Genomic DNA, 27,942 nt, shown 5'->3' with positions numbered 1-27,942 from the left:
ACTTCTGTGAGTTGCCGGAAGAAAGCTTCGTCCATCTCATCCCCCTGGTCCGGTGGTCTATAGCAGACTCCCACCACGACATCACTCTTGTTCCTCACACTTCTAAACTTAATCCAGAAACACTCAGGTTTTTCTGCAGTTTCATACTTGAGCTCTGAGCAGTCATACTGCTCCCTTACATACAGTGCAACTCTCCCACCTTTTCTGCCCTGCCTGTCCTTCCTGAAGAGTTTATATCCATCCATGACAGTACTCCAGTCATGTGAGTTATCCCACTAAATCTCTGTTATTCCAATCACATCATAATTCCTTGACTTTGCCAGGACTTCCAGTTCTCCCTGCCTGTTTCCCAGGCTTCTTGCATTTGTGTATAGGCACTTGAGATAACTCGCTGTTTGTCCCTCTTTGTCAGTATGAGGCAGGACCCCTGCCCTCTCTCATGCTCCTGCTTCCTCCCGGCATCCCACTTCCCTACTTACCTCAGGGCTTTGGTCTCCTTCCCCCGGTGAACCTAGTTTAAAGCCCTCCTCACTAGGTTAGCCAGCCTGCTTGCGAAGATGCTCTTCCCTCTCTTCGTTAGGTAAAGCCCGTCTCTGCCTAGCACTCCTCGTTCTTGGAACAACATCCCATGGTCAAAGAATCCAAAGCCTTTTCTCCGACACCACCTGCGTAGCCATTCGTTGACTTCCACGATTCGAAGGTCTCTGCCCAGGCCTTTTCCTTCCACGGGGAGGATGGACGAGAACACCACTTGCGCCTCAAACTCCTTTGTCCTTCTTCCCAGAGCCACGTAGTCCGCAGTGATCCGCTCAAGGTCATTCTTGGCAGTATCATTGGTGCCCACGTGGAGAAGCAGGAAGAGGTAGCGATCTGAGGGCTTGATGAGTCTCGGCAGTCTCTCCGTCACATCGTGAATCCTAGCTCCTGGCAAGCAGCAGACTTCTCGGTTTTCCCGGTCGGGATGGCAGATAGATGACTCAGTCCCCCTGAGGAGAGAGTCCCCGACCACCACCACCCGCCTCCTTCTCTTGGGAGCGGTGGTCGTGGAACCCCCAACCCCAGGACAGTACATTTCATGCCTTCCAATCGGCGGAGTCTCCTTCTGTTCCCTTCCCTCAGATGTATCATCTAGTCCACTCCCCGCATTAGTACCTGTGGTACTGAGGGATGCTGGCCTAGGGTGGAGTAATTTTGCTTCCTTTCTCTTAATTACACTCAGCCAATAGTAATTCCTCTTATTTATATGAGCACAAATGCTACACTGGAATATGAGCTCTCCCTACTCCCAAATGTTCTGCTCACTGCCATCACATTAACTGCATCAGCAGTTCTTTCTCCTCTTTATATTTCACTGGACTCTGCCCACAACAACAGCTCATGTCTACCCAAAGTCCTCACACAATTCAAAAACAGGGTGGAAAGCTCCAAGAGAGTTCATCTGTGTTCGTTCACAGGCCTTGCTATGACCTGCAGGTTAGTACACACATCATTCTGCTTAACAAACCCAACAGTTCATATTAGCCTGTTTTAAAACTCAAAGTAATCTCTGAAATTCAGCCTAAAAGTAACAACATGTGCAGCATCTTGGAAGGAGAAAACAAAACAGATATGTGGTATTAGTGTTAGGCTACTGCTTTAATCTCCTAGGAGTCTTAACAGATAATTATAAACATTAAAGATGGAAAAGATATTCAGCCACCTTTCCATGTCTTTACTGCTAAAACCTTTACCCACAACTTGGTCCGTCACCTTGATTACTATAACCATTTATTTTCTGGTTTTCCTCATATGTCTCCACATCAAATTCCAACACCTGTCCTCACCTCCCAGTCTATATATACACACATATCTCTGATCTCCTTTCCCCTTACTCCCACTGCTGAACCCTATGCTCCCCCCCAATCCTTAAAACTTAATCTTCCTTTTATTTATGTTTTGCCTTCTTGCCTTTGTGTCTTCTAACATGCTACTCCTATTCTTGCGATACTAACTTCCAGTTTTTCCAAACCCTTCTCTTCTCTTGTGAATCAACTTCTTACATGGATATTTCTTTCTTCTCCTTACCTATAATCTCTCCTTGCAGTTTCTTCTCTAAACTATTCTCCCATGTCTTGTCATATTAATTTGTCTGGTCCATCTTCTATTGGAAGCTCAATGGGGCAGGGAACATACCTTACTCTATGTTTGTAAAGAATGACATATATTTATGGTACTAAGTAAACCATTCCTACTATTTATTAATAGCCTTGCCCATTGCCACATCAGAACAGCATTGTTCCTGACAGCATATTCATCAGTTTTTTGTCCTGACTAGATATAAACAATTTCAAGCGATGGGGCTCTAGACACAGGGACTAGTCCACAAACTAACAGATCAGAGTATTAGGAAGGTTTTACTTGGTATTCAGCTTTCCTTTTGCTTTATTTCATCTCATTACTCCTAGTTATACTTCCCTTGGACCAATACCTCTCTCTATTTGTTGTCTACAATCTTCAGAGGCTTATAGGTGGTTACTATATCCTGCCATTGGGATTTTTTAATCTCACTTACACCCATGTAAATCAATAGTAACTTCACTGAAGTTACACTAATATACAGCTGGTTTGGAATCAGAATCAGGTTCGTCATCATTTTTCATTTAGCTACATATTTAGTTCTTTTAATCTTCCCTCTGTGGGGTACCAAACCTCCAGAGTGTGGTATATGCCAGCTCTGCCAAAGAAACCCACAACTGATTACAAATAGAATATTACTTGATAACATTGTCACAGTCTCCAATACAGCTCATTAGCCAACTGAGATAAGAAAACGGAATGAATATTTTAGAGGGTTTAAACAACAACTAGAGTTACTGGTACTAAATGAACCTTTATTTGCCTGGATTAACAGCATCAGGGGTATGGATCATCTATTGTCAGGAAGGCTACTACACTGAATAGTGCTGCAAACCACCGTGTACCTAAACACGTACAGAAGCAATATGCACTTCAGTATATCAGTACCTTCCTTCAAACAACATTTTTTTTTTTTGCTGTCAGTAAAACACAGTGTAAAATAGTGGCTATTGTTGGTCCCTTCACACACTGTTCCTAATTTAACAAACAGAGCAATTTAGGAGGTCAAATAAGAAAACAATATCTTAAGAAAATAGCAACTTCTGCAGCTTTAAAATAAAAATTCAGTGCCAAAATGTTTATCTTCTCAGTTCATGAAACCATAAAATAAGTACAGCACCGTGAATCATCTCAAAACTTCAAAGCCTATATGCTCAATGTACCATTTTAGGGCCATTAAACTGTTCAGCTACTGTACTCAGAATAAATAATTAGCCAAGCTTGTACCAGCTGTGCCAAAAACTGCACTTTTTAATCCAAAACTCCTCAAAACTACCTTCTCTCTCCCCTCTGCCCCTCCACTATTTATACAACCTAAACATCTAGCAAACATCCACTCAAGCATGCTCATAGAATCATAGAATATCAGGGTTGGAAGGGACCTCAGGAGGTCATCTAGTCCAACCCCTTGCTCAAAGCAGGACCAATCCCCAACTAAATCATCCCAGCCAGGGCTTTGTCAAGCCTGACCTTAAAAATGTCTAAGGAAGGAGATTCCACCACCTCCCTAGGTAACGCATTTCAGTGTTTCACCACCCTCCTAGTGAAAAAGTTTTTCCTAATATCCAACCTAAACCTTCCCCACTGTAACTTGAGACCATTACTCCTTGTTCTGTCATCAGCTACCACTGAGAACAGTCTAGATCCATCCTCTTTGGAACCCCCTTTCAGGTAGTTGAAAGCAGCTATCAAATCCCCCCTCATTCTTCTCTTCTGCAGGCTAAAACAATCCCAGTTCCCTCAGCCTCTCCTCGTAAGTCATGTGTCCAGTTCCCTAATCATTTTTGTTGCCCTCCGCTGGACTCTTTCCAATTTTTCTACATCCTTCTTGTAGTGTGGGGCCCAAAACTGGACACAGTACTCCAGATGAGGCCTCACCAATGTCGAATAGAGGGGAACGATCACGTCCCTCGATCTGCTGGCAATGCCCCTACGTATACATCCCAAAATGCCATTGGCTTTCTTGGCAACAAGGGCACACTGTTGACTCATATCCAGCTTCTCGCCCACTGTAACCCCTAGATCCTTTTCTGCAGAACTGCTGCCGAGCCATTCGGTCCCTAGTCTGTAGCGGTGCATGGGATTCTTCCGTCCTAACTGCAGGACTCTGCACTTGTCCTTGTTGAACCTCATCAGATTTCTTTTGGCCCAATCCTCTAATTTGTCTAGGGCCCTCTCTATCCTATCCCTACCCTCCAGCGTATCTACCTCTCCTCCCAGTTTACTGTCATCTGCAAACTTGCTGAGGGTGCAATCCACACCATCCTCCAGATCATTTATGAAGATATTGAACAAAACCAGCCCCAGGACCGACCCTTGGGGCACTCCACTTGATACCGGCTGCCAACTAGACATGGAGCCATTGATCACTTCACATTGAGCCCGACAATCTAGCCAACTTTCTATTCACCTTATAGTCCATTCATCCAGCCCATACTTCTTTAACTTGCTGGCAAGAATACTGTGGGAGAACATGTCAAAAGCTTTGCTAAAGTCAAGGAACAATACGTCCACTGCTTTCCCCTCATCCACAGAGCCAGTTATCTGGTCATAGAAGGCAAAATTAACTCATCAACTGAACCACTGAAAGTACTAACTTCCTTCCTTGCATGTGATGCTCCAGACATGAATACAGTGGTATATATGAAAAATAAAATACTGTACACTAATTCCCAGCATTGCTATTTCATCAGGATTGCTATAATACTGTGATGCCTGTGGATGTGTTACTGGCAGCAGAGATAGAACCTCGGACCCCCCGGGGTCTAAAACCATGAGCCTAAATGTAAAAAAATCCCAAGTATATTAGCTCCAATGCTGTAGCAGGCTCAAAAACATTTATATAGTGCACACATTCAGAGGAGGACAGAGAGCCAGGCTATGCCATCCTAGATCAGACTCTTTACCCATCTACGCTGATATATTATTTGCGCCAGTAGCCCATACATGATGCTTCAAAGGAGGTGAAAACGAATCTGCAGTGAACTTAGCCAATTGTGAGCTGCATTGTCACCTGAGAGTTTTCCTCAGGGCCTCAGCTAGTAATCACGTTATACTTTGACATTGGAGCTTGCTTTTCGGGGGGTACAGAGATCAGGCTGCCACATCAGAAAATAGTAATTTAGAAACATCACTCAAGTTACTGGACTGATTCTGATACAATATGCCAATCAGAGATTAGAATAGATACAAACCTCAGACACTGAATACAGGTACAAGAAAGAGCTGGATCAACAAGGAAACGGAGAATAGATTTAAAAATTTAATTAAAGCTAATGTTAAAAAATTATGTAATACACAGATCGAGAAAAGAGTGTCTGTACATCTGGGTATAGTACAATAGCTTCCACTTCCATCAACAGAAAGGAAAAATGAATTTAACAGTGACAGCTGTTTCATTTGTTGCTTACTTAGTTTCTTAAGATCCTAGCAAATGTCATGTTGAATGACTGAGTAGATTTAGCACAGTTATTGGGCTCGAAAAGGTAACATAATATTGATACTGGACATGTTTGTTTTGGTAAATGTAGTAAGAGTCTAGTCTAGTGGTTAGATCAACAAACAAGGATTCAGGACTCCTAGGCTCTGTCCTTGTTTCTTCCATTAACTCCATGCATTGCACTTTCATCTAGCTACTCAAAATGTGATTCTACTCTGAAAAGTGATTTTATGAAAATGGACCCTTTCTTGTCCTCCTCCCCAAGTCAACATAACCAGGGTTAACCCAGCCTGCTTTGTACTGTGCACTAGCAGAAGTGATTACCAAGTTCTGATTTGTTACACACCGATGCAACCCCATTGAAGACCGTGAAGTTGCACAGGTGTAATTGCAGGTCTAATTGCCTTTATTCCTGGTAAAAATACTCATCTTGTCTCTCAAAACTCAGACTGGAGTTTGCAGTTAGAAAAAAATATCATTTTACTTGTCACTTTAGGAAATTGGATATGGAAATAGTTGATTGATAGATTTGGAACACGATGATATTTTCACAAGATTATTTCTCAGAACAGAAACTCATTTAAATGCAGTCAGAGCGCTTACTTATGTATAAAAGGTGTATAATACTGTTTCCCTAATTCAAAAGGTTGCTGTAATGCATAATCCATCAATATTTGTAAAATAGTATGAGATATTCAAATGTGAGATGCTATAAATGGGCAAAATATTATCACCAGATACGTCCCCTTTAAATGTTGGTGTTCATAAGATATCTCTGCAACACAAGGATTGTAGAGAGCCAGTCTACAATTTTAGAGCGAAAGATTTAGGCCCAAAACCTGCAAGGCGCTCAGCACTTTCAACTCACATTAACATCAATAGGCGTTTAAGGTACAGCACACCCACAATGAGGTGAAGAACACCTCAAAAAACTAGGCCCTCAAAGTTCATAATCTGGACTTTTGCACAGATGCTGCAGCATATTTGTGGAAGAAGGAAAGTCAGTAGTATTTTCACATTCTGTTTGGATGCATAATTGTTGTTGGTAGCCATTTCAATCATTTAGTGCCATATTATAGAGCTATTCAGCCAGGGTGAAATTTACTGCTGGGCAGAGAGCCAGCACAAGGCCTATGCACTACTAAGTCTGATTTAAGAGGTGCATAGGTCTTGTGCTGGCCCTGTGCATAGGGACAAATTTCACTTTATGGAAGAGAAAGACAATACAAGATAGTATGTTATAAAGGTATTATCTGTATACGAGTTCAGGAGAGCTGCATTAACTCATGAGTGCTGAGGCTACCAATAAGTTTTGCAGGTCATGCGCAAAGAGTATTAGTAAAACCTCTATATCACACCACACCATATGGATTCTATTGGCATTGTCTGTATTACAGAAAAGCGTTTTAGAAATGTTTGATGGTGTTGTCAAACTTTTATCCAGAATATTTTATATCCCTACACCAAGCGACGCTACCTTACTAATCATGAGTCCCACTGTACAATATTCAGAGGGAAAGAAAAATCATAACTAAAATTTTGCAAATCCTCCTCCTTCCACAAACCCCTTTTTCTTATAAAATAATGCAACATTTGAAGTCCTACATTACACAGTCTACTTGTCATAGACTGAAAATTGCCTGTCAGTGTAAACTAATTTTGTGAGGAAAGAAGAAAACATTTTGGGAAAAGGTGCGTGGTTTCTTTTTTTAAAAAAGCAGTTGTTTGAAGCTACTCAGAGGTTTGGAACTTTGAAAGTAGTCCCACCAGAGGATTACTAGGCAGATGAGGTGGACAAAGGTGTATGATTAATGCAATGTATCAGATGGCTCTGCAGTTTATCACATAGATACTACCACATATGTAGTCCCATTTCATATCCCTCCATTAAATCACCATTGCCCATTGCATCAAGTTTAAACTTTTTGTCCTTGCCTTAAAGGGCCTGCACGTATTGGCCTTGACCTACCTCTCAGATCATGTCCTTATCTTTCTCCTGTGCCCCCTTTACTCAGCCAGTGCAGCCAGTCTCACTACTCTATTCATGTTCTTTTGCCACTTCAGTTTCTTCCATGCTGCCTTTTCTATGGAATAATTACCCAAACCCAGTATGTCAGGTCCTCACCCTCTTTCATGTTCAAATGGGTCTTGAAGATTCACACCTTCCACAATAACCACACATTAAAACACCCTTTCCACCCCCAAAACCACCTTAGAGAAAGAGACCACCACCCCCACAGCTGCCCTGGCCCCGTCCCTACCCCGCCTCTTCCCAGCCCCCATTCCAACCCCTTCCCTGAAATCCCCACCCCAACTCTGCCCCCTCCCTGCCCCCCGGGGGTGCAGGGTGCAGCAGGGGGTTGGGGTGCAGACGGGGTGCAGCAGGGGGTTGGGGTGCAGACGGGGTGCATCAGGGGGCTCAGGGCAAGAGATCAGGGTGCGGCTCAGGGCAGGGGGTCGGGATGCCGGAGGGGTGCAGGGTGCAGAAGGGGGCTCAGGGCAGGGGTGTGGAGTGCAGGGGGGTGCGACAGGGGGCTTAAGGCAGGGGGTCGGGTGCAGGAGGGGTGTGGAGGGTGGGTCCGGCCTGGCACGCACCAGGGACAGGGCAGGCTCCCTCCCTGCCTACCGCTGCGCCGCTCCGGGAAGCGGCCGGGACCTGTGGGGGGGGGGGAGGGTACAGGGGTCTGGGTGGAGGAGTGGCCAGGGCAACACACAGACCCCTGTGTCCTCCCCGCCCCCCCATTCCCTCAAGTCCCGGCTGCTTCCCGGAGCGGGCAGGGCAGGCAGGCAGGGAGGGAGGGAGCCTGCCCTGCCCTCAGTGTGCGCCAGGCTGGAGCCGCTCTAGGTAAATGCTGCAGGGACGGTGGTGAGGCGGGAAGCTGGCAGGCCGCAGAAAATAACCCCGCGGGCCGTGTGTTTGAGACCCCGATCTTAACGAAGGTGAAAAACCTAGAGTGGCCCGTGAGTGTATATTATGAATTCATTTGTGGCAGACACACCTCTGCAGGGGAGTTCCAAGAGGCATTATGTGAAAGATGTGCAAACCCTCTGTGATACCCTATGACAGGATGTTGCTTGTGCTCCACCAGTCCTACTAGAAGCAAGTAGCAGAGACCTTGAGCAGACTTTGTTCACAGGGACACAAGGACTGCTGCCATGCTTGGACTTTTCACAGGGATGTAAGCAGGAGGAAGGCTCCGTGTGCCCTTTCCACTAACTTGCACAACAGTGTAAGATCACACATAATTAAACTCTATGTCTGGTCCTCAGGTGATTAAAGGGTGTTTGTAGGACAAGTTCCTTTAAATGAGAGAACCATTTTCAAATTCCTATAAATGGTAAATGTAAATTAATACAAAACTTGAGATATTTTTCTAGAGCAAGACAACAGTGCAGTGTGCTTCTCTTTTCCATGCAACAGACATTCTAGTCTCTATCATCAGAGAAGAGATTTTTAATTCAGCCTTTCTAGTCCACACTGCCATTACTGTGTTTAAATTAGTATGACCAATAGCTTTAAACATTAAGGTCCCTATTTCAAAAATACGTTGTAGAGGCCTGTTCAAAAGCACACAGAAATTAATGGAAAGGCTCACATTGACTTCAGGTCCTAAAAATGCAACTATGTTAAAAATAAAATTCCCCATGTGATTTCCTTTAAGTTACTATGAGAAATGACACATCCCTTACAGCTTTTCATTGATCACAGCTTGAGCCCACTAAGTGACATGTGAAAAGTTGTTAAAAAAACAACAACAACACATAAGGACTGGAAAACAGACTGTGTGTGTTATTGATTTACTAAGTAAAGTTTTGCCAAGTTTAAGTGAAGGACACAGAAAAGAGGCATGACCTACAGCATTTGACCTAACTAAATCTGTAGTAGTGGACATTCTCAGAACAGTTGTTCACAGAATCTACATAAATGTTAATGAAATAAAGGGCTAGAATATGAAATTAAAGAGATTAAAAATTGGCTAAACTAGGCAAAACATACTAGTAGGTATATTGTACCAGTAGGCCTAGTAAAGAGAAGTTCTGTGATAAAATTAAAGATTCAGCATGCATAATAAATGTTTAGTGAATATAATGCTTATGAAGGGTATTGGACTGATAGCTCTGGAGGCTGGTATCTTCTTTTTATCCACAGAACAGGATCAGTCCATTCAGCAGAAATGCAATCTTCCCCACACTACCCTGTCAATGACCTTCAACTCGGACGACCTTCAGACATCAGAGGGTTTTTAATGACCACTCATTGGTTTCTCTGCTTGGACTGTCATAAAGGGTGCCGATCAGTGCCAAACTTGGTAGCGTTTTGTGGTCTGGACACCTGTTTGCTAGGAAATAGACCCATGATAACTAGTCCATTTCACATAGGCCTCTGAATCTCTTTTATACAGCAAAAACTTGCATTTGTAACAGATCTAGGCAAAGTTTGATTCACTGACCTGGCAATGAAAGATTATATCCTGGTGCCAGTTACCTCCAAGCTATCTATTATATTTGGCAGACAATATATTATAATCTACAGTAACGAATTTTTCTGAACAAGATTTTTTCCCTAAAGTTTTACCTGCGTTTCCCAAAAGTTTCCTTCTAAGGAGCACCACATGAAATTTGTAATTTTACAGATAAGGATATTTAAATGAATGATTTGTAGATAATGAGGAAACTGTGTCTGTGGAGTAGGGAGAGGGAGAAGGAAATTCCCTCACTTAAAAGTAATATTGGAACTTTTCCAGTTAACCACTGTTCGAATGATCTATTTTCTTACCTGGGACCCTTTTTGCCCAGTTGATCATGTGCACCAGTTCCCGGTCTGCAAGGCTGGTCAACAGGGTCATCATGGAGGCTTCACTGAAAGGTCGGTTAGGATCATACTCTGAATAGACTATGGGCGGCTCAGCTTCCAGCAAGGCGCTGACCATCTGCTCTGCTGTCAGGGTCAAAGCTGGACTGTTCTTCTTGCTATGCTTAATCACAAGAGGACTTGTCCAGAGGGTGGGGGTTCTCATCTCAATAGAAGTAGTCCCTCCATTCCTGGCATCCTGCTCCTCTCTTTGACGTTTGTATTTCAGCATCCGCCCACCTCTGCGGTCTTTTCGGATCCCTGGAGACACATAAGAATCTGATTAGCTTCTTTTCCTTAAACCTGTACAACTACTCATGTTTATAACTTCAACCAATCAGCAGATGTTTGTATAGAGTCATGCAGAACTCCTTTTGGGTTTGTTTTCCCAAGAATCAGTCATAACCATAGAACCTTAAGCTAGTACACAGGGGGAATGCTATGTATATTTGTAAAGTATAACATTAAGAATGATTCTTTATTGTAAGTGATTCATAACATTTCAATGGATTTGGCTTTGGGACGTGCTTGTCAAACACCAGCCTGGGGGAGCCATGATTTGATGCGCCACTCCTCTCAAAAACAAAACAAAACAAAACACAACCAGCAACTGAACTGAATAAATATTGTCCTACTACATGAACTGCCAAAGCATGCCCTAGCTTCTAGCATACAATTAATCACACATGTTTCACTGAGCAGGTCATCAGAGATAGCTGAACGCTATGTGTGGCTTAAATAGATCACAAATGTTGGACCCCAAAACTGCTCATGAATGCTGTGGTGCTGGTCCAAGCCTCTTAAGGCTTTCCACACTAACAAATTATTTTAATTATAGCTTAAACCAGCACTGAGCACTTGTTCTTTGTTAGTGGGGAAGAACCACTCAGGGAGGTTTTCCCTATCATACGTTGTTCAGATACTATGGTAATGAATGCTGCATAAAGTAAACAAAAAGTACATAATAAGGAAAATATAAAATGATAAGATCACAAGAGGGTTGCCATGTGACCTCTCTTAAGTGAAGAGAAGCACAGAAAATACACCTGGACTGTAAAATTTCTGGAGCATGAACTGTCTTTGTTACTTGTTTGGATAGTGCTTAGCAGAGTGAGGCCCTGCTCCTTGATTGGGATACCCATCATAGTAGTAGTAACAGCAGCAGTAACAACAAAAGGCCTGGCCACAGAACAAAGTCTCCCTTTGTGGAAAAAGTTACAAAGAAAGTATTTTGAAGGGGCCTGGGTGGGTTCCATCAACGCAGAGAGAAGACAGAAGATAGGGAACTGGGGAGGAGGCTGGGAGAATAGTTTAGAAAAACCACCAGAGAGTGGTCAAGAGATATCATGCTGTTTGGGTGGGGTGGATGTGTCATATTGGGCACTCACTGCACCCACTGAAAAGCAATTCATCTCAAGCCCTCTCAAAGGTGTCAAAATCTTCACGCTTATAGGCGTGCTTTAAATATAACAAGGGGCCCCAAATTTGGTAGCACTGACACCACCCTTGCCACCCCAGCACAGTGCTCACTTTCTATGAGCAAACATCCATACAAATGGTTTTCAAACTTTTCCATAATGTGAACCAATGTTACAAGATAAGAAGGCACACACACACTCCACATAAAGAAAGGGAGGGTGGCCATGACTCTCCTGAAACCTGTTCATGACCTCCAGGCTGAGAATCTCTGATCTATATGAATAAATATCTTCCCGCAGAAAAATGACACTTCACTGAACTAGGGCAGCGTGAAGAGGGCAGAATTTTTATTCTAATCTACTAAAATCCTGTAGCTCCTCTAACCATATTCAATTAATCTTTCCACATACATTGGATTCATTAAATCTCTCATACCCATCACCTGACCTTTTCATGTTTTGCCGATTAGTTAAACTAATATTTTTTCTTAGCTAAGTACCTTAAAAGGTTTGCTGTTCCCATTTTTCATAAATTCATTGCTTTTTTCCTACCACAAAGGCTTCCTAACAGCCAGAACAAAAGATATTTTGGCAAAACTTCATCCTACACCAATTCTCACAGTAGATTACTGGGGACTATTGAATAAGAGATCTTAATTGCTATTTTCTGTTGCATGGTTTTAGGACTATGATGTTTGTGAATTAAAATTTGCCTATGAAATCAACAGGCACAATTGTGTGGAAAAAACCACGTGGTTCACATATATTTGAACACATCATAACTTCACCACATCCTGGATTATAGAACCACTGATTCAAAACATCTCTGCTTTAAAAAAAAATCTGATTGATTGAAATATAAAAAGTGCATGTCTATGAAACCTGTTAACATTTATCTGCTTGCTGTCATTAACATTATATAATCAATAGTCAGACAGATAGACATACAAATTCATGCCCATTTTGTGTAGGCAAAACCCACCCCAAAACCCATCTATTAAAAATCATCACTTGGCAGTAGCAAGAATGCAACGTTCTGTTGTGTGTGAAAAAGACTTTCTTTTATGCTTTGTCTATCCAGTCATTCCTTCTTCCCAGATCGTTGTTTCACAGAATGATAAGTCTGGTGTTAGGAGAGGTTGAAATCAGAAGACGACATCTGAACTGGCACTAAGGTCATGAGAAAGCTTTGTGTCTGGGGGTAGAGACAAGACGGTCTCATCACAATTCCTCCTCACACATCCTCTATACCACCAAATTATTTATATTCCTGATAAAGTCACATGGCTCATTACAGCAAACGGGGCGGGGGATAGCTCAGTGGTTTGAGCATTGGCTTGCTAAACCCAGCATTGTGAGTTCAATCCTTGAGGGGGCCATTTAGGGAGCTGTGGCAAAAATTGGGGATTGGTCCTGCTTTGAGCAGGGGGTTGGATTAGATGATCTCCTGAGGTCCCTTCCAACCCTGATATTCTATAAAAAGAAGATGAGAGAACATTCAGTTAGAGCACAACATGTGATATGGTGTAAACCAACACCAGGTAATACCACTCAGTGGTCAAACAGACCTGCACTGAAGACAAAAAAAGATTACATGAACATTTTAGGCACAGAAATATTCCAAGATTCAATAACTGTATACACTAAATTTCCATACAGGTGAATTGTGTCTTGCAATCCATGTTTACTCTGGTTTTCTACAAGTTTTGTCTATGCTCTAAATATGTTCTTCTTGAAACCAAAACACACTATGGAGCTGATCCTGCACAGCAATCCACCCACATGGGGTCCCACTGACTTTACACCAGCATAAAGGTACATGTTGGCCAATCCCTGTGCAGGATCAAGGTCAAATTTAAAAATGGAAGATTCTAGCAAGGCATGGATAAAGTTAGCAATATTGTTTGTGTTCCTGTGATCAAGATGCAGAGGGCCAGATCTTCACATGGTGTAAGTTAGCTGAGCTCCATAACATGAGCTCAGGATATAAACCCAAAAGACTATTTCTGTACTAAACAAGAAAAAAACAAATTGGAGAGACATAGCATGTCATTGTTGCTTTGGCTCACTTGTTTTTGATAGGTGTGTCAAAATTGTTCTACACACCCACATTTCATTCCTGGAGCCCCTTCTGATAGTGCTCATGATTATTGCTAGGAGCAGAGGTTTTGAAGTAATTTCTAAAAGTAAGGTACTGCATTGTAGGATGGAGCTAGGAGGATCTGACGACTTCATAAGTCTGCTAAACTTGTTGCCTTCTATCCATACTGCAGAGGAACATGTTGTAGTAAACAGGCAAGGTACTAACATACTTCAACAGGACTTTATTTTTTAAAGTGGAAACCTTTTTTCCAAGCTACTGTTGCACCCTCAGTAGCTCTCACTCAGCCTCTTCAACTCCTCCCCCCTCCTTCCTGTTTCATGTCCTTTCAGACTCTCAACAGCCAGTGCTCCCAATTCTAATAATTACAAGCAACATCTAAACACCACACATTTGTAGACCTTCATCAATTCAGTAAGCACTAAGCTAAATCTCTCATTCCAGAGATGATTAGTGGTACAGTCAACTGGTACATACAACATGGTACAGTCATGCATATGACAACCAATACACTCAATGCTTGTTACATTTTTTTGTAAAATATTGTGCTAATATGTAGTACATACATTGCCGCACATGACATTGCAAACTGTAGCTTCCGGTGACATCTTTTTGCCTATGAATGCAATTTAAAGTGTTGAAAAAGTGATCTTTAAAGTCTTATCTGGGTTGGACCATACATACCTGAGATATCACCTGTCTCTCTGTTTCACCACGATCTTTCAGATCAGCTAGAGTGCAGTGTTCTTTCTAATATTGCCTTGATTTGCATGTGTGGTGGCTGCTGATAGGACACCTCAATTCTGGAATTCACTTCCACATTGGTTCAAAAGAGTCAGTTTGTCAACCTTCATTGCATGGTGTAAAGACCATCTGTTTTCACAGGACTCTCTGCCTGCTCATGAAAGTGTGGATGATGTGCTTATTTTCTAGATGGAGCATATTATTTTTATTTAATGTCTGATTTTGTTGTTTTGTTTAAATTATGTGTCCAGAGACAAATGAAATGGGTACTTTATTCTAAATCAGGAAAATCAAGTTTAGACAGGGCCATATTTTCTTTTAGATTGGAAGTGGTCACTTAGAATAGGATTTAGATTAGTTATGTCCTAATCCAGGATTTTTCCTCTCTATATGTTAAGGAAATATTTAGGGTTCCTCTGACACCATTGAGATAAAATGTTTCAGTGGGAAACTGTTCCAAATGGTACATTTTAGAAGAATACAGAGCAACCTGTTAATTTCATTTTCTTGCTGGAACTTTTAGTTTTGGCACTTAACATCAACAAAAGCTGAATTTTCTAATGAATATTCACTTAATTAAACAGGTCCATTTCTGCTGAGTCCTAAGTGAAAATAATCTGTTTAAGAAAATATATTCCTTTTTTCATTTCCCCTGGGCACATCTGCGCCTCCACTAGAAGAAATCAGAGCCAGTATCACAGTCTGAGAGTGAGAGCATTAATCTAAGCAAATATTTGAATCAAATTTATATAACCTGTCTCCTCAACAGCTCCATATTTGGCTGGCTGTGTTCTTAAGTCAGACAGGGTTGGACAGGTGAAGGATGTCTGCCAGTTATTTTATGTGCCATATGTGGTTGATCATCTGTGAAAGAACTGACTACTTGTAATCATACAACTAATTCACATTTCAAATGTGTATATTGGACTGATTTTTGAGAGTTTCCTACTAACTTTACTTTAAAAATTAAGAAAGGTTTCTTCAGAAGTCAGTTTTTTGAACCCAGAGAATGTACCCAACATACCTTGGTGCAAACCAAGCTTTATATTTTACTTCAAAGGAAACATCTTAACCTCGGTTCTACTTTGCAGCTTCAGAGGCTGAATCTGAGAATTTTAAATGCATTCCTCATGTCTCACATCAGACAGTGACATTATTATGATCACAGACAGAAAGTCCTTTAAATCTGTATAAGAATTACTGCTAATCAGAGATTTATGTAAGTTTCTACTACTAACTCTTCATTTATCTCCTAGATGGAGAAATTAGATGATTATTCTATTATTCATTATCTTGGACTAAGGGAGTGAGTCTCTCCCTGAAAAATTTGAGGGCCTCCAAATTTCTTTCAGCTTATGAAACTTTAACTTGAGTTTCTATAAGTAAAAGAAAAACAAGCCACAGATAAGTATTCCTAAAACAAACATTTCTATCAAGCTACAATTTGACTGACCCATTTCTACAACCAAACTTGAACTGAACCTTTAAGTTTCTGTAATGTATGGATACATTAATTCCAGTCTGTATAGAACCAGAACTGCAAAAATACTATGAGGAAGGCTATTCTATCAAAAATGGAAGTACTAGGGGGAGGCGGGGGGGTCGTTTTCTTGCACTATTTCCATTTGAGTTTTAAAGATATGATGAAGATTTTCAAACTCCAAATAAGTACCCAATTTTCAAAATTATTGAGCACTGGCAACTCCCATAGAAGTAAATAGGAGCTGCTCAACAGCTGAAAACTAGGGCATATATTTAGTGACTATATGTGGTTATAGCCACCTCTTTTTGAAAACTTTTGCTAATAAGCTCAGATAATTTAGAAATGCTTTGAATAATCAGTAGAACTCTTGGATGATTATCTTATCCTAACCTAAAGTCCAACTTCTAATCTTTCGGTCAGTCTCTATTTTTCCTCCCATCTACTAGTGGATAGTGATAAAACATCAACTTCATTTGTACCTTATGTCAATTATTCCTGAGAGAGCAGGAAAATTTGTTTTGCGTAGAATTGACCCAAACTGTATATTTTAGATTTAGAAGATCATTCAACATTTTTGAAGTCCAAATTCTGTTTCACTCTTGAAAAACATTAGTGCTGGAATGATTTATATGTTGCTATTTTATTTCTTCTGTAGTCCTAGAAGCTTGGCAAAAATAACTATCAAACAGAAAACTTATTGTTTTCATAGCACAGCAGTACTTAAAGCATGGTTCTTTTTTAAATTAAAATTTTGTTTAAAAAACAATGGTTTAAATTAAGGGGGGGGAGTATTTCACAAAACTCAAGGAAACTTTTGTGAAACCTCAAACCTAAAAAAAAAAGTTCTGCATTTTCTGCGAACTCCAAACCACCATTGGATTCTTCGGTCATTATTGTGTATTCACTTCTTCAGAAGTACTAAGCATGACAGTGACTGATTTTTTTGGTTGGTCCTATTATCTAATCCAACTCCTTGTAGCTTGTGACAACTCTCCACAACACTGATTAACCTGGTATGGATGCAAGCCTTATCAACACCATTTTTCAAGAAATCATCTGAAAGTTCATCACCGATGTGCAGCTTGACCTCAGCTAGCCATTCATTTTCAGTGACAACTTCTTGTTTGTTGATCAGTCAATTGGTGTGCAAAGCTATCAAAATTACTTCAGTCCTTGGGATTCGGTTAAGGACAGCAAATGCATGCCCTTTAAGTCACGTCAGACAGGAGATCTTGGCCCTAAGATGGTGGGCTCCTAAAGGGCTTTCTGACTCTATATAGTAGGGCAATGTGCACTTTACCTTAGAAAAACAGCCTTATAAATATAAGCATTAATTTAAACTTTTTAAAATAAAAACTGGTTTTTATCCTCAGTACTTTCCAATTTGGGAGGGCTTTTTTGTTTGTTTTGAAAGAACAACAACTGAAAATAGTTTTATACATTTCTCTCCCATCATTCTTGGCTTTGATCTATGATCAAAGACAGATCCTAACAGGGAATTGTACATATTCCTCCCTCTATTGTAGGGTAATTCTCACTATTCTCTCCATAAACTTTTTCTTCTTGGTACCACTTATGTTCCTGAAAGGAGGGCAAGGACAGCAATGTTTCTCCATCGATAGGTTGGAAGAACACTTGTCTATTGTGAGTCTATTTCCTTTCCTTCTCCCCAAATCTAATATCTCTATGAAATACATCCATTCTTTAGGCTGTGCTCACAATCATGACATAAGAGCCTTCCTGTACCCATTGAACTATGTATCACAACTATCTATCTCCTATTTAGTTTCAGTCACAGAAGGGTAGTTAATAATGGTACATTCTCTGATTCTCAGGAATCTCTCTCCTAGACATTTAATTTTAATTTCTTATGCATTTTTTTCAATGAAATGAATTAATCTTGATGCAAACAGCGCATTCATATCTGCTTACCTCACAAAATACCAAATGGATCTTTTATTTGCAATTTTGCGGTGGTAATACTGTATTGAAGATTTCTTAAACAGGTTTGTTATCAAATGATAAATACATGCAGATCCAGAATATTTGTCCTCCTACGAGCAGTTGCTTAGCAACATGAAATAACCACTGGTTTCCTATAGAACAGTGATACTCAGACCTCAGTGGTTTAGTAGCCAAATTACCCAAAAGAGCCACAGTAGTGTGAATTCATTGTTTCATTTACTACTTTGTGTGTGTGTACCCACGCACACAGCAAAATGACTGACCAAGTATTTTTTTTAATCAACTACACTTGGTTAAGAACATCTGGATTGGTTGTAAAAGCATCTGGATTGGTTAATAACTAAAACTGGCTAATAATTAAAATCACAGTGTGTTTTAATATCATGTGTTGCAAAGAGCTGCAGGAGACACTTTAAAGAGTCACTTGCAGCGAGCCTCTGTCTAACTATCACTGCTATAGAAACACTAATTATTCTGATTTTTGTTTGTTTCTTTAAGAAAGCCGTGCTGGATCAAAAATCAAAATCTGGTTTCTAGTGTCTCCTGCAGTCTGTTTAAATCAGCTGTACAGACTGTATGTGATGAAATAATGGAGAAAACCCTACATCCACTTGTCGTATGATAACAAATTTGATTACTATCTCAAAGCAGCTAACAAACATATGAGTTAACTTCCCAATGCTCCTGAGAAGTAGGGAACTGGGATATGGTGAGATTAAGTGACTTGTCCAAGGTCACACAACATATACGTAGCAGACCCTAGATCACCTGACACATTGCTGTGCCTTAACCATGAGGCCATGCAGGTAAGAATGAGTATCTTGTCTATTAAGTCACTGTTTGAAATACGTCCAACAGAAACTTTTGGCCCACAAACTTTTGGCCACTTGAGCACATGAATGCCAGATGCACGCAGGCAAGCTGGAGATTTGTGGATGCAGCCCTGACCTGTACATGCCCACTGGGCATTTCGCATATGCAGCTCACACACTTTTGCACATGTATTTTTAAAAATCTGGATTCTATGACAGAGGAAAAAGTTTTGTTCACATACATGAAATATTGCTTTTTAATGTTGTTTAATTCTGCAGATGCAATTGACTGGACTGGTAGGAGTTCTGTGCTGCCAGAAGGAAAACACATTGTAGCTCTACCTCAAATTCCCACTTCCTTGTGGTGTTGTTGTTGCAGGCTATGAATTTAATGGAAGAGGCAGCCAGAGAGTCTGGAAGAGGAGCCATATTACATTATCTTTAAAAACCTGCTCCCTGAGTTAGAATACCACCTCAGAAACAAAATACTCAAGAATTAAGGCATTCATTTATCAACATGGTGGCCCAAAATAACAGCTTAAAGAACCATCCCTTCCTCCATGCTTGGTCTCTTTGTCCTCTAACCTCTAAACACTTTAGAGTAAAAGCTACTTCTAAGCATCCTACTACCTCTCAATTTCAGGGTCCTGTAGTCAATACCCATTAGACTGAAACCCAAACATATGACAGACAGGTAAAAATCCAAAAATGTAAAAGGCAAGGAATTCAATAGTCCTGGAATCCTGACACTTCTATCAAGCTAAGAAAGCAAATATCTGACAGGGGAGGAGAGTTAGAGTCTGGTTACTAGGCAACTGGATTGTAGGTAGCAGCTTCTCTCCAAGGACCCGAGTACTGCTTTGTTTTTCCACATTAGTGCTATTGCATATAGAATTTCTGGTGATTCGCCAAACAAACTGATTTTAAGATGGGAAAGAAGCTTCCATCTAGACATTTGCTGCATAGCTTTGGGCTTTAGCTCTTCTGAACCAGAATTTTTTTCTCCTTGTTTTGGCATTCCTTTTTCTTTTTTTCTGGTCATTTTATTCCATCTTCAACAATACAATCGGTTTATCTTATAAGATTAGATCAAATATCTAGTTTTTGGCTATCAATCGTTTTATCAGTGCATCTTGTAGGACATTTTGGCGTTTTACTGCAATAACCTACTATATTATATACCACAACAACAAAACCTCATAGAATCCTCTCCCAATACATGTACAGCCTTTCTCCTGTAAAGAATCCCACATTTAGAAGGAAGTGGTATAATTAAGCAGGGATTTAAAGACTGGATTAAACAATAATATGACTAAAAATATAAACACCTGATGAAAAGAAAGAAGATTTCAGAACTACACAAAACCAAGCAGAAACAAGTGAAAAGAATAAGATGAGAAACAAGACATAATGATCAAACTGTAGAGGAAAATGTTCAATAAAAGAATTCTATACAGACAGAAGTTAAGAGAAAATTGTAAAAATTGTTGAGAAGGAATTGGAGAGAAATCTAAGGAAACAGCAGTTATTTTGCAAAAGTCTTTAAAGAGAAGGAAGAAGAAGCTGAGGTGCCTAAGATAGGGATCATACTTTTTGGCCTACTATTATATAACACACACGTGCAGTGTAGGCAAGACAAATATAAACCTAAATTATACTTGGTAGAAATAGGAAATAATGAAAAATGGAATTGCTACTATACTTCTGAAATTGCCGAACTATCCAAAACCTTAAAATGCAATCTTTTTTGAGATAACAGTGGTTTCACCATCAGTGAGTCCATGCCATTTTTAAATGTAAGAATATGGGTGTGGAAGTGGGGAGGTGTCCAGCTGCCTGTTCTTCCTCTTAAGAGCATTACAGTGGATGAAATCATCCAACATTACACTGGGCAGAGCTCAGCCTTCCAGTCCTCTTAGGGACTGGGCTTATAAAGAAGAGGCCAGTTCAAATAGATAGGTGCTTTCTAAATGTTCTAGTAATAATCAACCTCTTCTAATGAAAACTTGCACATTATTTGCAGATAAATACAGTGTTTAAGTATACAACTGTCCAACGTACCAAAGGTACCTATTAAGCTGTTAATCTTAATCATTCTAACTTGTATGAGTGAATATTAACATGAATTTGGTGAAATATAATAAGTTTAAGAATAAACTGTATGAAATATATATCATTATAATTATATCACCATTTGTGATTTTCTCTAGTCCTTTGCAATGAAATATGGAAATGACAGGATCTGTTAATGGATTGCTGTGCTCTACATTTGACAGACTAAGTGGGAATAGAAACTGGTAGTGCAGTGGATGAGTGGCACTGCCTACACAGGTTTTAGGTACAATCCAGCCCACTTGCACACTGAAAAAAACGTTATAACTGTTTAATTAAAAGTCAGATGATCCTTCCCAAAAATGTACTTGGTTCAATTTATTTTTCTTACAGATTATGATTGAATACTACAGAATGCAGATAATATTTTGGGGGTGGTGGTTGGGTTGTTTAAGAAACCCTATAGTCTACCTTTATTTGCAGATGTGACTATACCTCATTTCCAGAATTTAGACTCGGTGCAACTTGGAAGCTTCTTTACCCTTGCTGGTGCCAAAAATTACATATAGTAAGATTAGTGACACTTCTTCTAATTGACTTGGAAACGGATTTGATTAACAATTTGAAAGCATAAATATAATAGAGAATAATGAACCAGGATTTAATTTAGCAGCAATGGAAACACTAGTGTAGACGGGGCACTGACCAAAAAAAAAAAAAAAAGGAATGAGTGTGACATGCACACAGAATGGCATCAGCAGGACATGGATCAATACTCTCTGCCATGTCCTACCGCACAAAGAACTGGAAAGAAGAAGGATTTGCCCAACTGCTTTGCGTCTACACTAAAACCTCTACCATTGCTACCACTGGTGGAGCTGCATCAGTGGTAGTACAAGGGTGAGAGATTCCCAGGAAAAGTAGCATAGACAAGCCAATAGTGGTATGGTTGGCACTAAACATGGTACGGTCTGAACACAACATGGTCAATACTTAGTAGACATGGCACCTAGTTATATTTCACTCTTCTCAGAGGCCTGTACTGACACATCTAACCACTTCACTGCCTTTATTTTGCTTTATACACAGGACCCCCTAATCATGCACTTCTTTAAATCAATAGTTTTAACAAAGTGAAGTGAAATTAGGCTCCAAGGGTGCCCCCAAAATATATGGTTGCTGGGGCTACTATCTGGCCTACATAAGAGCAGAAGGCTGGGTTGTATTGTTTTTTCAAACCAATTTTCATTATTTTATAAACTATGTTTATAGAAGATGGAGATTTGCCAAAGCCACTTATAATTGTGTTCTAGGTCCAAATGTCCTATTGTGTTTCAGCATGATGGTCCTCCCAAAGAGATTTAAGGCCTGGCAGACTGAGATGATTTCTTTTTCCATTTTTTTCTCTCTATATAAATTACTGTGATCATTGGGAAGCTGACTGTGAAAATATTCCAAATTCAAGATTTATAGATATTAATGTACTACTTTTGGATGCAATTCAGACCATCTCAACACTCATCTATTATAGAATGCTTTTATAGAATGCCATTAAATAGAAACTCGAATGGTGCTGGAGTCCCAGTTGGATAAACAGTTACTTTAAATGAGAAATGTTGTCAGAAATTAGCTGGAAAAAAATCTAGAATTAAGGTCTGTCTTAAAACAAATGTATATTCAACTGCACAATTAAGGTGGTAGCCCATAAACACTTGCTCAAATCCCTAGAACTAGCCTGGGACTTGGACTACACATCTTACATAAGGGAGGAAGAGGGAGTGTTAGACCATCCAGGTCCATCTGAGTTCCTAGACCTTATGTTCAGGTGTGTAGGAGTAGATGGATGCTGCTTATTCCCCATCCAGATAAAGTGGATACAGAATGAATAGAGCCTGGTCTTCACACCCCACATCACTGGCAAACAAATCTGAGTTGGCACAGAGGCGGTGGTCATTTGCTGCTGTTATAGACCAGCAGCAAAATTATAACACCCCCACCCAAAGCAACACAAAGGAATTGTGACTCATTGGTGTTTCCCATAGTTACAATGCCTCAGGAACATGCTTATGGGGATACAGGTTACACACCACCACCTGGCTCTTCTGAATCCTTCCCACATCCATCATCAGATGTTGCTTACATTACAAACAAGGCTTTGTCATCCCTGTTTACCCTGGGCCCCTCTTTGCATGTTCTGTGTTGTTAAGTCCCAGATGTTTTCCCTCTCTGAGAAGATGTAGATCTACCTGAGCTAACTTTGATCTAGTTATGTCAAATGGCAGTGGAGCTGCAGCAGCATGGGCAGCATCACCTGGGTACACACATATATACGAGTGGCCACTGCCTATGCTGCGGCACCTTCACCGCTACTGAAATGCAGCCCAGGGTGCTGAGGGAGTCAGCTGATAGGATTGAAGAGCCACTGGCCATTATCTTTGAAAACTTGTGGCGCTCGGGGGAGCTCCCAGATGACTGGAAAAAGGCTAATGTAGTACCCACCTTTAAAAAAGGGAAGAAGGAGAATCCAGGGAACTAGAGACTGCTCAGCCTCACCTCAGTGCCCAGAAAAAATCATGGAGCAGGTCCTCAAGGAATCCATGTTGAAGCACTTGGAGGAGAGGAAGCTGATCAGGAACAGTCAATATGGATTCACCAAGGGCAAGTCATGCCTGACCAACCTGATTATCTGCTGTGATGAGAAAACTGGCTCTATGGATATGGGGAAAGCAGTAGACAGGATATACCTTGACTTTAGCAAAGCTTTAGATACGGTCTCCCACAGTATTCTTGCCAGTAAGCATGGATTGGATGAATGGACTATAGGGTGGATAGAAAGCTGGCTAGATCATTGGGCTCAACGGGTAGTGACCAATGGCTCAATGTCTAGTTGCCAACCGGTCTCAAGAGGAGTGCCTCAGGGATTGGTCCTGGGCCGGTTTTGTTCAACATCTTCATTAACGATCTGGATGATGGGATGGATTGCACCCTCAGCAAGTTTGCAGATGACACTAAGCTGGGGGGAGAGGTAGATACGCTGGAGGGTAAGGATAGGGTCCAGAGTGACCTAGACAAATTGGAGGATTGGGCCAAAAGAAATCTGATGGGGTTCAACAAGGACAAGTGCACTTAGGGCAGAAGAATCCCACTGCTACAGGCTGGGGACCGACTGGCTAAGCGGCAGTTTTGCAGAAAAGGGCCTGGGGATTACCGTGGACGAGAAGTTGGATAGGAGTCAGTGTGCCCTTGTTGCCAAGAAGGCTAATGGCTGATTGGGCTGCATTAGAAGAAGCATTGCCAGCAGATTGAGGGAAGTGATTATTCCCCTGTATTTAGCACTGGTGAGGCCCCATCTGGAGAACTGCATCCAGTTTTGGGCCCCTTACTACAGAAAGGATGTGGACAAATTGGAGAGTCCCAGCAGAGGGCAACAAAAATGATTAGGGGGCTGGAATACATGATTTATGAGGAGTGGCTGAGGGAACTTGGCTTATTTAGTCTTCAGAATAGAAGAGTCAGGGGGAATTTGATATCAGCCTTCAACTACCTGAAAGGGGGTTCCAAAGAGGATGAAGATAGGCTGTTCGAAGTGGTAGCAGATGACAGAACAAGGAGCAATGGTCTCAAGTTGCAACGTGGGAGGTCTAGGTTGGATATTAGGAAAAACTATTTCACTAGGAGGGAGGTGAAGCACTGGAATGGGCTACCTAGGGAGGTGGTGGAATCTCCATCCTTAGAGGTTTTTAAGGCCCAGCTTGACAAAGCCCTGGCTGGGATGATTTAGTTGGGGTTGGACTAGGTGACCTCCTGAGGTCTCTTCCAACCCTAAGGTTTCTAAATTGTTACTCAAACTAGCTTTGATCTAACTAAAATCAAAGCTAGCATAGGTATGTCTGCATGTGCTTCAATCACACCTCTGGACTACAGACTAGACACTCTCAGAGTTGTGTTTAACAAAGGAATCTTTCAGTTGGCCCCTTTTGCACATTCCTGCAGCTGCCCAACGGCACACTTGCCATGGCAAACACTCTGGCTTCATTCTTAACAAATATCCACTCATCTGGAGATCTTTAGCAATAAGGGGTTGTTAAATCTGACTAATCTTAGCATTTGTTATTAATTTGGTCCATTTAATACCCAGTAATTTTCTATGGTATTTGTTTTCAAAATCATTGAGACATCTGTCTGCACCCTTTTGGTGGATTTACACCTGCTCATGGCTATGGCAAAAATCACATTCTAGTCCTTAGGCACTAATAACTACCTTCAGTAATACTGAGATACAGCCAGTATACAGAAGTACAAGGGGAAACTGCTAATAATGGGAAACTTCGGTAAAATCAGCACTTTTTAAGTGCTCCACTTCTGTAGTTTGGGCATGCAGTTACTGGAACTGTAAATGCTAATTAGTTATTTATTCAGTCAAATGGCCAACTATGCATCTGATGGACCATCCTCCAGTACAAATACTTGGTTTTCATGTGCAAGTACAGTAACTGTATGTGCAAACTGAGTAAGGAGTTGCTTGCAAACTTGGTATGCAGTTGCCTGACTTCATTTTTTAAAATCAGTGTCTTACTCAAGTTACTTTCCATCTTAGGAAAAGGAACTAGAGTTAAAATACAAGAATTTGCAATATCCAGTGCATTTCTGTTGATTTTCTTAAAACTATTAGTATAATGTTCTGAATACCCATTAAGATCACGAATTTGAGATTTGCTGAATGCCCTCACTTTATAGGAAGTGCTCAGAACCTCACACTCTCCTTATCCTGTTGTACCTACCATTAATGTAATGTAAATGCTTTGAAAGGTTATTTAGCTTTCTTGTAGTTTCTGTAAGTACCTTCTTACTAGAGCAGGAATTGTAAAGGCCTCTTATCGCGGCAGCACACTGGAAAAAGAGCTTTTCCGGAATGACGCTTCACAGCTGACCCAAAGTCTAGTCATTAAGAAAAAGAATAGCTACCTTTGGGAATAGCAGTAAATTAAAAGGGATACTGATGTTGTACGGTTGTTAGTATGCTGGCTTTCGTTCTGGATTCCACTCACAAATTCCAATATATAGAAATAATTTAGTTTAGAGCAAACCAAACAGGAATTTACAAAGTGTGTTCATAACATTAAATATATCCCTTGATTTTTCACTGTTGTAGTGCAAGTCTCCCATACCTCTTTACTTATTGCCATCCTTCCCAGTGTTAGATGATTTTTATGTACGGAACTGTGTAAGTAAAAGTGTTGGCTGAATAACGCATTCAATTTATTTTACTACCACAACTAACTTATTCAATTCATTTTTCTCATTATTCATCAAGCTCTAATCAATACAAATAAAACAGAAATTAAATAACAAAGGTTGATTAAAGCCCAAAATTTAGGTTTTTGCAGACAAACTATGTTTCTGATTTAAACATTCCCTCGAAGTGTTTGTATCCCAAGCACTGCAACACTGGACTAGTCTCATGATCTGTTGTCACGGGACTAACTGATTTTACACAAAAATCAGACTAACAAACCTGTTTTCATTGTCCAAGTACAGTGAAACAGAAGACTGGAAGAAAATAATTTGAATACTCCCTACCACCTATACTACACTTTACAAACATTTATTAATCAATTCTCACAACATCATCTTCCTTTCCAAATGCAAACAGATGGACATCGTACCAAAAGGACTGAAGGTAAAATATCCATTACAATCTACGTACCACACAGACTATGCTGACAGCTTGTGCCACACGCTCTCAAAGAAACTGCAGAACCACCTGATCAACATCCTCTACAGCAAACAGGGAAAGATAAAGAATGAGCTCTCAAAAATGGATACTCTCATAAAAAAACAACCTTCCACACAAACTTCCTCATGGCTGGACTTTACTAAAACTAGACAAGCCATTTACAACACACACTTTGCTTCTCTACAAAAGAAAAAGGACACTAAACTTTCTAAACTACTACATGCCACAAGGGGCCACAGCACTGGTTCCCTCAACCCACCCAGCAATATTGTTAACCTATCCAACTATACTCTCAGCCCAGCAGAAGCAGCTGTCCTATCTTGGGGCCTCTCCTTCTGCCCCTCCACCCCCACGAACATGATACAGTTCTGTGGTGACCTAGAATCCTATTTTCGACGTCTCCGACTCAAGGAATATTTCCAACACACCTCTGAACAACATACTAATCCACAGAGACCTCCCTACCAACACTACAAAAAGAAGGATTCTAGGTGGACTCTTCCTGAAGGTCAAGACAGCAGACTGGACTTCTACATAGAGTGCTTCCGCCAACGTGCACGGGCTGAAATTGTGGAAAAGCAGCATCACTTGCCCCACAACCTCAGCTGTGCAGAACACAATGCCATCCACAGCCTCAGAAACAACTCTGACATCCTAATCAAAAAGGCTGACAAAGGAGGTGCTGTTGTCATCATGAATAGGTCAGAATATGAACAAGAGGCTGCTCGGCAGCTCTCCAAACACCACTTTCTACAAGCCATTACCCTCTGATCCCACTGAGAGTTACCAAAAGAAACTACAGCATTTGCTCAAGAAACTCCCTGAAAAAGCACAAGATCAAATCCGCACAGACACACCCCTCGAACCCCAACCTGGGATATTCTATCCACTACCCAAGAACCATAAACCTGGAAATCCTGGGCGCCCCATCATCTCAGGCATTGGCACCCTGACAGCAGGATTGTCTGGCTATGTAGACTCCCTCCTCAGGCCCTACGTTACCAGCACTCCCAGCTACCTTCGAGACACCACTGACTTCCTGAGGAAACTACAATCCATCGGTGATCTTCCTGATAACACCATCCTGGCCACTATGGATGTAAAAGCCCTCTACACCAACATTCCACACAAAGATGGACTACAAGCCATCAAGAATACTATCCCCGATAATGTCACAGCTAACCTGGTGGCTGAACTTTGTGACTTTATCCTCACCCATAACTA

General features: G+C 40.9%; 1 protein-coding gene across 10 annotated transcripts in view; it reads right to left on the bottom strand.

The window, feature by feature from the left end:
• Window positions 1–27,942, bottom strand: part of ESR1 (estrogen receptor 1) — a 257,789-nt gene that overhangs the window by 67,893 nt on the left and 161,954 nt on the right. For all 10 annotated transcript variants that reach the window (XM_073337674.2, XM_073337671.2, XM_073337679.2 and 7 more), the window contains one exon: window positions 10,332–10,667. In XM_073337674.2, the coding sequence (XP_073193775.1) occupies window positions 10,332–10,667 (336 nt within the window). The remainder of the gene's footprint in view (window positions 1–10,331; window positions 10,668–27,942) is intronic.

This window comes from Lepidochelys kempii, chromosome 3 (genome assembly GCF_965140285.1).
Source record: "Lepidochelys kempii isolate rLepKem1 chromosome 3, rLepKem1.hap1, whole genome shotgun sequence".
NCBI classification, from domain to species: domain Eukaryota; kingdom Metazoa; phylum Chordata; order Testudines; family Cheloniidae; genus Lepidochelys; species Lepidochelys kempii.
This window is presented reverse-complemented; position numbering and strand designations above follow the sequence as displayed.